At 43.3% G+C, this 11,380-nt stretch overlaps 1 protein-coding gene across 2 annotated transcripts; it reads left to right on the forward strand.

Moving 5' to 3' along the window:
* Positions 1-720: 720 nt before the first annotated feature.
* Positions 721-9,679, forward strand: crmp1 (collapsin response mediator protein 1). 2 transcript variants are annotated; one of them, XM_028403642.1, is made up of 14 exons: positions 721-1,090; positions 2,803-2,891; positions 2,985-3,169; positions 3,255-3,419; positions 3,829-3,890; positions 3,973-4,053; positions 4,696-4,764; positions 4,842-4,962; positions 5,053-5,209; positions 6,354-6,495; positions 6,578-6,748; positions 7,714-7,893; positions 8,339-8,504; positions 8,591-9,679. In XM_028403642.1, exons 1-14 carry the CDS (start codon positions 740-742, stop codon positions 8,680-8,682), a joined length of 2,031 nt encoding a protein of 676 aa, XP_028259443.1. In that variant the 5' UTR covers positions 721-739; the 3' UTR covers positions 8,683-9,679. The 2 variants fall into 2 exon arrangements, with proteins under 2 accessions (XP_028259443.1, XP_028259453.1); XM_028403652.1 differs by lacking the exon at positions 721-1,090 and adding an exon at positions 1,706-1,906.
* Positions 9,680-11,380: the final 1,701 nt, after the last annotated feature.

The following is an 11,380-nucleotide window of genomic DNA, read 5'->3' on the forward strand; positions in this document are numbered from 1 at the left end:
AAAGGCTGTGATCTAATAATAAAGTGGGCCTAACACTTTATTAAGGGGAGCCTTAAAGTAATAGAGTGTGTGTTCATGTGTTGCTCCTGTTTTGTGAGGTCCAAGAGTTTAAATAGAAGCCACTGGACTGTTTTTCCGTGGGAGCTGTCCACCTGCGCGAGTACTGAAACTCGCCCACTCATGTCAGAGTAAATCATGCCATGAATGTGGCCTACAGGACATTTACTATAGTTTCAGCCCGTGTGGACATAAAGGCACTTTCAGAGGCCTGGGCTGAGAAGCAGTGTCTTTAATGCAGAGCCTCTCTTTGTGTGCCAACAACCCCTGAAAGCACTTTTACATATCCAACCCCCCAGATGTGGGTTAAAAGATGACACATGCTGGTTTAATCCGCTGATGCTGTGACCTTCTCATGCATACACCCCCACATTACAAGCCAAGAGAGTGGGAAACAAAGAGGCCAGGCGTGCTCTGTTGCACGAGTGTGCTTAGGTGTGCTCACTCTGTCTTCTTTTAAAATTAGCACACTCCACCAGACTCATCCAAACTGGAGCACTGCCTCATATGTGTACCCAAAGAAGAACGCTTCTAGGTTGCCCGAAGAGAGCTGCGCTTCGGAGCTTTGGATGAGTGCGCCTGCCTGGAGAGGCGGGACTGTGACCCGGTTAGACGTAAAGCAAGCAAAGCTGTCTCCATCGTTTCAGAGTGGGGGAAGTCTGCGCCTCCCGTGAAAGGCACAATGTCTGACTGCAGGAGACAGTGGAACCGGGAGGATGAGCTGCCGGTCTACCTGGCTGGACCGATCACTACCGGACCGAACCAGCGAAAAAGCTTCGGGATGTTCAGCTCCGTGGAGGGAGCGTTTGAGAGCAAGACCATTGACTTCGATAGCTACGCGGTAGGGAGAAAAGGGAGCCGCACCCCGAGAAGCGGGAGCCGGGAGAGAGTGTTGGACGCGGGTGACCCCATCGATAAGACGCCCAGTGAGGGCCGGGAGGGCTCCCAGTCCAGCTCTCCTGGGGAAAGAGACAACGCACACACAGAAGGCCAAGTCAGATTTACATTCGAGAAGGAAAGTCCAAATGAAAGGGTAAGCCCCCCCCCCCCAAATTACCTCCTGATTTCTCTGATATTCTGATCCCACAGTAAATAAAATGTAGCCTATTTAGTCGGTAAATGACCTGATCCACTTTGAGAAAAACAGACACCACAGGTGAATGCAACATAAATATAGGAATTTATTTTTAGTGCGCAATAAATGTTGGATTGGTTTTGGAAGGCCATATTTGCCCCAGAAGTCGTTATTCTGAGATTAGTAGTTCAGTCTGCATAGATTATGAAGTTTATGCTGCATTGCAGTTTGGTTATTGGCATCTGCTTACGCTCAAACTAAATAGTCCTTAAAGATGCAAATGAAGCACATCGCTGTGACACCCTGTCTCCTCGTGGTGCTGAATTGGACAGCGACAGGCGGCATCTCCTCGCTGTATTGTTTTGTTACTCTCACGTGAGCCGTTTGTGTGTGTGTTTGTATGGGGGGTGTGTGTGAGGGTGCTCGAATCTGCGCTTCACACCGTCTATTCGCGGCGTGAACGCAACTCGACAGGCTCTCCCTTTCCACAGCTTTCCGCACGCGCGCACGCACAGTATCGTCACCTGTCCTTCACTGTGCGCGTGCCCCACGCAGCCTGACGCAGCCGTACGGCGGCGGATTCATCGCTCAGCCGTCCTCACACTCGTCTGAAACAATAGCTAACTAATTTCGGGGGGAACAAAGGGGCGCAGAGCTCAGCGCAGGGCGCCGGAGTCATCGAGGTCCGCTTCTGATTTAGGTATAGGGAAGCTGAGCGTCCGAGAGAGCATGTCTGAGACCGGTAACGAGGAGAACAGCATCCCCCTTCTAACGGTAAGAGACTCGGCCTGGTCAGCTACGACCAACAACACTATTCTTTTGTGCAAATCCCTGATGCCAGTGCCAGTGGACAGGGTTACAGTCTTAGTGGAACACAAAGAGCAGAAGGTTCTCTCATGTTGCTGCTTTGTGAAACTGCAACCCCAAAGATAAGTGACAGTTCCCTGAGTGTCAAATCGAGCGCCCGTTCTCGCTCCGGGTTGGACAGTGTTGTGTAATCTCTCCGCCTGTCAGAGGGATTAGCTCGGTTGACGTGACGCTTGAATCAGGAGTGGTGCTGTAGAAACACTTGGTTGGATAAAACAACACCGAGGTGTGAGACTGATTGTGCATTGTGAAAAAAATATTTTTTTTTCCAATATGTCAAAGCATGCATTTTGCACCATTTTACACTACAGGTTGTATCATTTGAATCCAAAGTTAATAACACAACTAAGCAGTAATGTCAATACAATGCTTTCACATGTGCATAATGGCATCCTTATTTTATCAAGATGAAGCCAGCATTCAGCCTGTCAGCTGTTGCCACCACCGCTGGTTGCCATGGAGACCTAACATCTTCCTATTGCTGGTGTCAGGCACCCTGGGTGTGGACACAGTCAGACTAAAACGTGCTTGTAATAACTGGGAATTTATTGTTTTGGGTTTGATTGTTTATTTTTACTAATGCCACATATCGGGTGATAAAGTAACCAGAAGAATTTAAATATTTTTCGCTAAGATCCCACCCATACTGCACTGCCAATGTATTTCTCTCCACCCTCCACTGTGCTGTGTCAATATCGCTATAAGGTTAGGTATTACATAACTGATCATGCAGTATATATTAAAATGTCAGGGCTACATTCACCCCTCCTCTCTCTCCTCTCTCTGTACTCCTCCCCCTGCAGAATGAAAGGCTGCTGATCAAAGGTGGGAGAGTGGTCAATGACGACCAATCTTTCTATGCAGATGTCTACATTGAGGATGGGCTCATTAAGTGCGTATACAGAGTCTTTGTGAAAGCAAGAACTGCAGTCATTAAAAAAAAAACAGTCTCTCTCAACCTCATAATTCTTCTGATCCTTGGCAGGCAGGTGGGGGATAATCTGGTTGTCCCAGAAGGAGTCAAAGTGATTGAAGCCAATGGCCGCATGGTTATACCAGGGGGGATTGACGTCAACACCTGTCTGATGAAGCCCTTTCTGGGCATGCAGCCTGTTGATGATTTCCTCCAGGGCACCAGGGCTGCACTTGCAGGGGGCACCACCATGATCAGTATGCCTTGACCATTCACATATAAATGCTACAAAACAGTGCTCACTTTTCCCCCATTCTAATCTTTGACCCTCTCAACTCTCAGTCGACCATGTGACCCCTCAGCCTGGGGAGAGTCTACTGGAGGCGTTTGAACACTGGCAGGAGGCAGCAGACAAAAAGGCCTGCTGCGATTACTCTCTGCACGTAGACATCCCCCAATGGAATGAAAACATTAAAGATGAGCTGGAGCTACTGGTGCAAGACAAAGGTACATCCGTTTCTAGGTACAGTGGTTCAGAGATTTGGTCATCGCTGCTGTTTCAATCACTAGTTTGGACACATTTCACAAGAACAATAGGGACAGATTTAGTAACAATTTGGTCGAGTGCTGAATCCTCTTACAGTGAAGGCACAGAGGAGATTCTTTGTTCCCTGTTATAGTGCTGTCATGGTGGCAGTGTCCAAATGTTGCTTGTAATCTGTTTTAAGTAGAAGAAAATGCATTTCTTTGGGGGCAGCTACAGAATAAAGCACCATCTAATCCAAGGCAGCAGCTGAGTGGTGCTACTTGGCTCATGTGTTAGGCATAAACATAAGGTGGGGTTGTTGATGAGTTATTTTCTCACTCGATGTGCCATCTTCACATTAAAGAGCTTTTCATCGTTTCTTGTTGTCAGGTATCAACTCCTTCCAAGTGTACATGGCTTATAAGGATGTGTACCAGATGACAGACTCTCAGGTGTGATTTAAGTGCACTAACAAGTGTTGACTGTTTTCTAAGGTCCTTTCAGGTTTTAATCTCTTGTGTTTTGTTCCTGCAGCTGTATGAGGCTTTCACCTTTCTGAAGCAGCTGGGTGCTGTGGTGTTAGTTCATGCTGAGAATGGAGACCTGATTGCTCAGGTAGGTGCTACATCATTTTACCTCTCTAGTTCCCACCAACCCTCTGGTGCAGCTGAGAGTGCAGATATTATTCTTACATAACTCTCTAGCTCTCACAAAGATAGAAAGAGAGAGAGAGAGGATTAATACTGCTGCAGCCGCTGAGGATGACAGATTTATCTTTGGCCAACTTTATTGTTGACCGTTATTATACTAATGATGATGATGTAATAGTGATTAAGATGGTTTGGGTGAAAGTGCTGATAATGCCGCTGAGAGATGACACGTATTAGTCGTGGTCATGGAGATGGTGGTCCAGATGAAAAAGGACAATTACAGCCATGATGTATGTGAAGATAAATCAGGGTAATGAATGATAATGAGAGTGCTGATGAATGATAATGACATACTTGTTAACCTAACTGTAATGCAAATGGGAATGGGTGATAAAAAAAAATGAGGGCCTTAGAGAAAAAATGATACAAATCAATGAAGCCGGTGGGGGTCTTTTTTATACTTATTCAAGAATTACAAAGCACATAAAAAGTTACATTTGTCACATTTGGAGCCATTTAAAGTGGCCATTTGGAGAACTCTGAGTTCATTTTCTAGCCTTCGAGGTTGCAGACTATCTAAAAGGTATTTTAATACTTTTGATTTCAGGAACAAAGAAAAATCCTCGGAATGGGAATAACGGGTCCTGAAGGTCATCCTCTGAGTCGTCCTGAGGAGGTGATTTTCAGACGTTTATTTCACAACTGTCTCTCACTGCATAGTTTCAAATTTTTCTTTATATTCTTTCTTTGCAGGTGGAGGCTGAGGCGGTGTTTCGTGCCATCACCCTTGGTAACCGTGTGAACTGTCCAGTCTATATCACAAAGGTGATGAGCAAGAGTGCAGCTGACACCATCACTCAGGCTCGGAGGAAAGGTCAGCTCCTTCTTCTGCTCTCTTTTCTTGTCTTATTATTTAGTTTTTGTTTTAGTCTGAAACTGACGGTTCTATCATCATCCCATCTAGGTTCAGTAGTTTTTGGAGAGCCGATTACAGCCAGCCTGGCCAGTGATGGCTCTCACTACTGGAGCAAAAACTGGGCCAAGGCAGCTGCTTATGTGACTTCTCCACCACTGAGTCCAGACCCCACAACTCCAGATCACCTCCACACATTGCTGGCCTGGTATGTATACATTTATGAAGTCTGACAAAGTATGTAGTCCGCAGTATCTCATTAATATCGGAACATGTAAAAAGTTTCCTAATTAATGCACAGTGTGGGCAAATGAAGAGCTTAATTTAGCTACAGTTTAACCTCTGCACAATGTGAAATGCAAATCAGCTGGATGACACAAAAGGAGACAGCGGCAGTGCCAGGAACTGTCCTGTTTACCCTTAAATATTTGTTTGGTAGTGCAGTGCAACTGTCAAAGAGAAAGTGCACATGTGAAGAGAAGCAAAGAAGGTCAGGACTTAATTATAGATTGCAAGCTACAATCTACTAAATAGAAGTACAGATTAGTGGGTAAGTTATCATCCATTCTGCTTTAGAGAGTGAAAAAACATTCACACACACCTCACACATGCAACGCACACAACTTCAAGTTGTAGATTTTTGACTGTCCCCGATTCCATAAATAGCACAGGAACTGGAATCCTTCATCATCTGTTGCCTTGACTACCACTCCCCCCTCCTCCTCCTCCTTCTCTGTTCTTCCACCCTTCGTCTGCAACTCCAGCTTCTCAGGGCGTGTCCGTGCTGTCATGCCAGTGGTGTGATGCTGCCGTTGTGTTACAGCTTCTCCTAAAAATGACAGGGTGTATTTTTAGGTATCGTTTTCACAGAGACATGAACAAAAGAGCAACTTAGTAGTTTACTTAGTTTTTCAGTGAAGCCTATTATTTTCATAATGAGCACACTCTTGACATCTGATGATCCCAGAGTAATCACTGTAATTAACAAATAAATACAAGCCCTTATGTCAGAAATTACAATAATCATAGCTCAGATTCACACTTCTGTTTATTAAGAGGTAAAGTGATCATATGTGCTTCTGGCCCTTTGATAATGCAGTGCATCTTAATGCAGTTTAGTTAATGCTTTAGGGACTGGTACTGCAGCGGTGTTGCACCATTCTGACTAGTTTCAGTAGGCTGTTTTCAGCCCCAGGCCTCTACATGACTTGTACTTTAATTATCTGCTCACCGGGGACACCTGGTGGCTGTCTAGAGAAACTTGCAGGTAGCATCCTGACATTTGTTCGGGGAGTGACTACAGTGTTAAGTGTACAGTGATGATTTCATATCCTTTCATTACCTTCATACAGCGGGGACCTGCAGGTGGTGGGCAGCTCACATTGCGCCTACAGCACCTCCCAGAAAGCAATCGGTAAGGATGACTTCACCTTGATCCCGGAGGGAATCAATGGAGTGGAGGAGAGAATGGGTTTTGTCTGGGACAAAGCTGTGGTAAGAAATGAGTGTGTGTAGCTGTGAATTTGTCTTTGTGTGTGAGTGTATCATTCTGAACATTACCTTCTTTGTCTCTTAGGCCATGGGGAAGATGGATGAGAACCAGTTTGTGGCAGTAACATCTACCAATGCTGCAAAAATCTTCAATCTTTACCCACGTAAGGGCCGGATAGCTGTCGACTCTGATGCTGATATTGTCATCTGGGACCCAGACAGCGTCAAAACCATCACTGCCAAACTACAGCAGTCGGTGAGGACAAAAAGATAAAAAAGGAGGAGGGAAAGAGAGGATGATGAGACAAAAAGGGAGGGTTGCAGGGGAGAGACTGCATGAAAGAAGGCGTCATGGGAGAGTGCAGAGTGTGAAATAGGATAAAAAAAACAAGTGAACGAATGCAGGAGGTGAGGGGAACTGTATAGGTTTGACTGATCTCAAGCCAAGCCTGGTATTACTGTGCATGAGACCATAGTGCATGGGTTCAAAATAACACAATGCAGTAAATACAATAAAAAAAACCTAAATTAAGGTGAAACTAGCAGAGTTATATTTATTTTGCGTACTAATGTGTTTTACAGCTAGAATTTATGATATTGCAAAAACTTGATTAGATAAATCAATTGAATGATACGTAAAACTTGGCTTAGAGTACCTACCTATTTTACATTTATAGACATGGTGCATTTACATTTATGAGAATGACATCAGAGGACATTGCCTTTAGCAATGTGCCACAATGCAGTAAAAAATATTAGACAGTAGTTAACATATTCAGTGTGCTCTGCCACTCTCAGAGGGCCTAATCCAGACTGGTGTCGGCTTTAGGTTATAATCCCCCTTCACCCCCTCACCCATTCTGTGCTACCATCTTTCAACCCATCCCCCTGTGTTTGTAAAGTCTCTCCCTCTATGCCCTGAGCCTTCAATTTAACCCCCCCCCCATCTTCTCAACTGCTGCATTTTAGTGCATTTATTAAAGTGTCTGATAAAATGCCTATTCAAAAAACATATTGAGAATAGAAAGCATTTGTGTTTTAAAGGGAGAAAGTGCTGCTTATTTAAAATGAAAGAATTCTCTTTTCTCTGCCTAATCTCTGTCTTCCATCTTTGTCTTGTATTATCTCTCTCTCTCTCTCTCTCTCTCTCTCTCTCTCTCTATATATATATATATATATATATATATATATATATATATATATATATATATATATATACAGGGAGCAGAATACAACATCTTTGAGGGTGTGGAGTGTCGTGGAGGTCCAGCGCTGGTGCTGAGCCAAGGTCAAGTCGTTTATGCAGAAGGCAAGCTGCATGCTCAGCAGGGAACTGGTCGTTTTATTCAGCGGAAGCCCTTCCCTGACTATGCTTACCAGCGTGTCAAGTTCAGGAATCAGGTCTGCTTGGTCGTAACTATCTTCAGAAACAATTGTGCTTAAAAACACTGACTACACTACTTTGATGCTTCCACTTTCCAATGCAAGAGTTTTATGTATAAAACAGTACTGCAACAGTGTTGAGTAAAGACATGTGGTATACAGTATAGGTTAACAAAACAATGTATTAAAACTGTCAAATATTTTACTCAGACATTACTGAAACATGAGGATTTGCTGCTTTCCTCTTTCTTTTGGACTGTTGCTGATTACTGTTACATCGTTATTGATGTTTTTAAAATGTCCTGGCATTTAATGAACAAAACAAATCAATCCCACTGTGAGCGATTTAGCCAACCTACTGAAGAGCTCGTTAGTCCTGCATTATGATGACTAATCAGTTTCTGAAAAAAACTGATTAGTCATCATGACTCATAGGTTTGATTGTGTGTTTGTGTTTATTTAGGTAAAGAACAAGCAGGGTGTTACTCGTGGGGTATATGATGGTCCCGTGTACGATGTTGCTCCTACACCCAAATACATAACTCCTGCTCCATCAGCCAAAACTTCACCCACCTCTCACCAACCCCCACCCATACGCAATCTTCACCAGTCCAACTTCAGCCTTTCAGGTAATAAGAAGCAGTACACACAAGTTACACAGATGACATATGTAAGTATATTAAAAGGATCTTATGTATGAGTTTTGTGTTTTTAGGTGCTCAGATCGACGACAATGTTCCACGTCGTTCTGGCCATCGCATTGTAGCTCCCCCTGGCGGTCGCTCCAACATCACCAGCCTGGGCTGAACACTTGACTGCAATAGTGTGTTTGGTGTGGGCCTTCACCTCTTGAGTGTGTGTGAGCATATGTGAACAACAAGAGAGTGTGAGCACACAGGAGTGAATGAATACCTTTGTATTTTTTTCGTTTGGTACAACAGTGACACGCTCTTTTTAGACTGTTAATAATTTATCAGTCTGCCATCAGATTAAGCACATTTACACTTCCACTACAACAAGAGTGTGATTTACAATCAGTTAAGTTAGGACACACACACAGATCTGGTGTTGGACCCCCTCCAAGCATCCAAATGTGACCCCAGTGTTATGTCGTAATGTTACCTTCTTTCCCCTGAGCATGACTTTACCTACTTTTTCTTCTCCACCTTCCACATCTCACTATATGTGGGCCTGCTCAGACATGGTGCTCCTCTCCACCCACCAGGTGGACAGCTGAAGATATAACTGTTTTTCTTTTTCTGCGTCTGATTGAAACATCTTGGCAATATTCTTTACAATATGGCTCAAGTGGATGGGTTATACATACTGCATGGACACGTCTTTAGATGTTGCACTACTTGTAGTTTATTGTCAGAGGAACACTTAACATGTACTTAAAGCAAACTTGTATACAAAAGCACAGTGTTCTGTTGTGGTATGTATATGCTTTGAAGACCTGATGGCATTTACTGTGGATAGAGACAGTCGTTACTTGGTTCAGAACGTATGTGTGCATTTTAACATTACTGTGAACGTCAATAAAAAGCAATGCAAATTCCTCTCCACCCACAGATATGCAAATGTGTCAATACTCTCCTGCAAAGTGTGAAAGTAGATAAACAGTAGATGCTAATAAAAAAAACCTACTGCTAACTGAAGTTTTAGATTGATGTACCGACACAACAGAGCTTTCTCGTCGTTTCCTGCCAATCACTCTTGCCAGAAATACACCTTTGCTGTAATGACATGCTGAACTCATTGCTGTAGAGCTTCAGCTCCCACCACCTCCACCACCACTACCACCACTGCTCTTTAAAACTTTTTAATATCTCTTTTTTTCATTTGACTATGGGTGTTTTCTTGATTATGGTACATTCAGTGTTTCTATGCTGCTCTGTTTTTGTTGCTGTTGTCTGGTGTCTCCAATGGAACCACTAATGATGAATAAAATGGCAAAAATGATGGTTAAAGCTGGGCTCAGGATTTCATTTCTTAATAATACACCTGTCAAGTCAAATGGCAGGTGACAATAAATCATCTTAGTGTCTGTCAAAGGTTTTTGCTTGATTTTCGAATGAATGCAGTCGTTTAAACAGGAGCCTATAGGCCAACATGTGTAGCAGCCCGAGGGTTCCCAACAAACTACCTGTCAGACTGCATTTACACCTGATAAGGATTTTTGGTTCAATTTTATTCATACTGTGAGAGGATGATGCAAAAGTCTCAAGAAGTTTCAAGAACAGTTAATAGTTTTATTTTTTTCACTGCATTGCACTGCTAGTGACAGCTTTGCAGCATTAGCATGCAAAATACTAACATGTCAGCAGAGGGCGCTACAGGGGTACTAGTGGCCAGTCCAGCTCGCCGTGGGATTCAAGCTTATCCTATTTGTGACAGCAGAGTGTGACTGTGTGGTGGAGAGCTGTGCTGCCTCAGGGTCATTTTTAATGTGTGAATGTATGAATAAATTATATTTTTTAAGGATGATTGAGATATCACTGTGATGACTGTTGACAAAGACACCTGCTCACTGATGAAACACAGTAGATTGCTTATTAAGTTCTATTAAAGGGTAGATGAGTAGAAGTTCCTTTAACCTTTTTATTTTTTCTTTGTTTTACTTTTTTTCAATAATAATTTTGCACTTGGAGACTACTTTGCTTCCCACCTGAAGAGGTGTTGACACAGTGCTAAATTGTCCCCATTTATGACAATTACCTTTACTTGTGTGTTGATGACATACTTGTGAGTGTGAGCAGAGCTCATCTGCAGAAAGCCTGTCCACTTAATGCCATTGTTGCTAAATTGGCTGTAATTCACCCAGGAGGCGGCTGTGGTGCATGACTCAATGAGAGGAAGTGAATGGAGCTAAAATAATTATTTACACCTGCTTTTAGATTTTTTTAGAGAAAGCTGTGAAATAGCTTGTTTTGTGTGACCAGCACAGCATCAATAACATGTAATCATGCCACGGTGTATAAATAACACACAGCCTTTAATGACATTTTGCAGTAACCGTGCATTTTTAAGGTGCCTGCATGTTCATTTCATGCAATTTCTGGCAAAAAATGGATCACTGGCTGACATCAACACAACACATCACCCGATCAGGGAATAACATAGCAACAAAGACCAAGCATAAAGAGGTAGGCTGGGGAAGGTGGTGAGGGTATAACACCACAGATTTGTCTCATAACCCCATTGCTTTAAGCTTTTTTTTTGTTTTTGCAAGTCAATGTTAGGCATTAAAAACAAATGGTTAATGGTTAGGCTAGGTAAAGATTATGGCTTTCAGGAGGTGAAGGTTTGCAGGTCATGGTTAGATTTCGCACATAGTTCAGTGGTTTGAGTCAATGTGTCCAAGATGTATCAACCCCAATGTGTTGTTCTGGGCCGAGGTTTTGACTACAGGGCCTCCTGTGAAGCAAGTTAGGGGTTAATTCAAGAGACAGAATAGAAGTTCGTCCTCTGGTAAGTTATTGTTAGGGCACGTAGTTCTAACCCA

The sequence above is a fragment of the Parambassis ranga genome, chromosome 1, assembly GCF_900634625.1.
Source record: "Parambassis ranga chromosome 1, fParRan2.1, whole genome shotgun sequence".
NCBI classification, from domain to species: Eukaryota; Metazoa; Chordata; class Actinopteri; family Ambassidae; genus Parambassis; species Parambassis ranga.

Bases quoted from the DNA above. Each gene is read 5' to 3' on its own strand.
- crmp1 (XM_028403642.1), top strand. From the start codon at position 740: ATGTCTGACTGCAGGAGACAGTGGAACCGGGAGGATGAGCTGCCGGTC. The intron at 3,170-3,254 runs GTATGCCTTGAC...CTCAACTCTCAG, and splicing joins AGGGGGCACCACCATGATCA to TCGACCATGTGACCCCTCAG. The intron at 4,963-5,052 runs GTCAGCTCCTTC...CATCCCATCTAG, and splicing joins CACTCAGGCTCGGAGGAAAG to GTTCAGTAGTTTTTGGAGAG.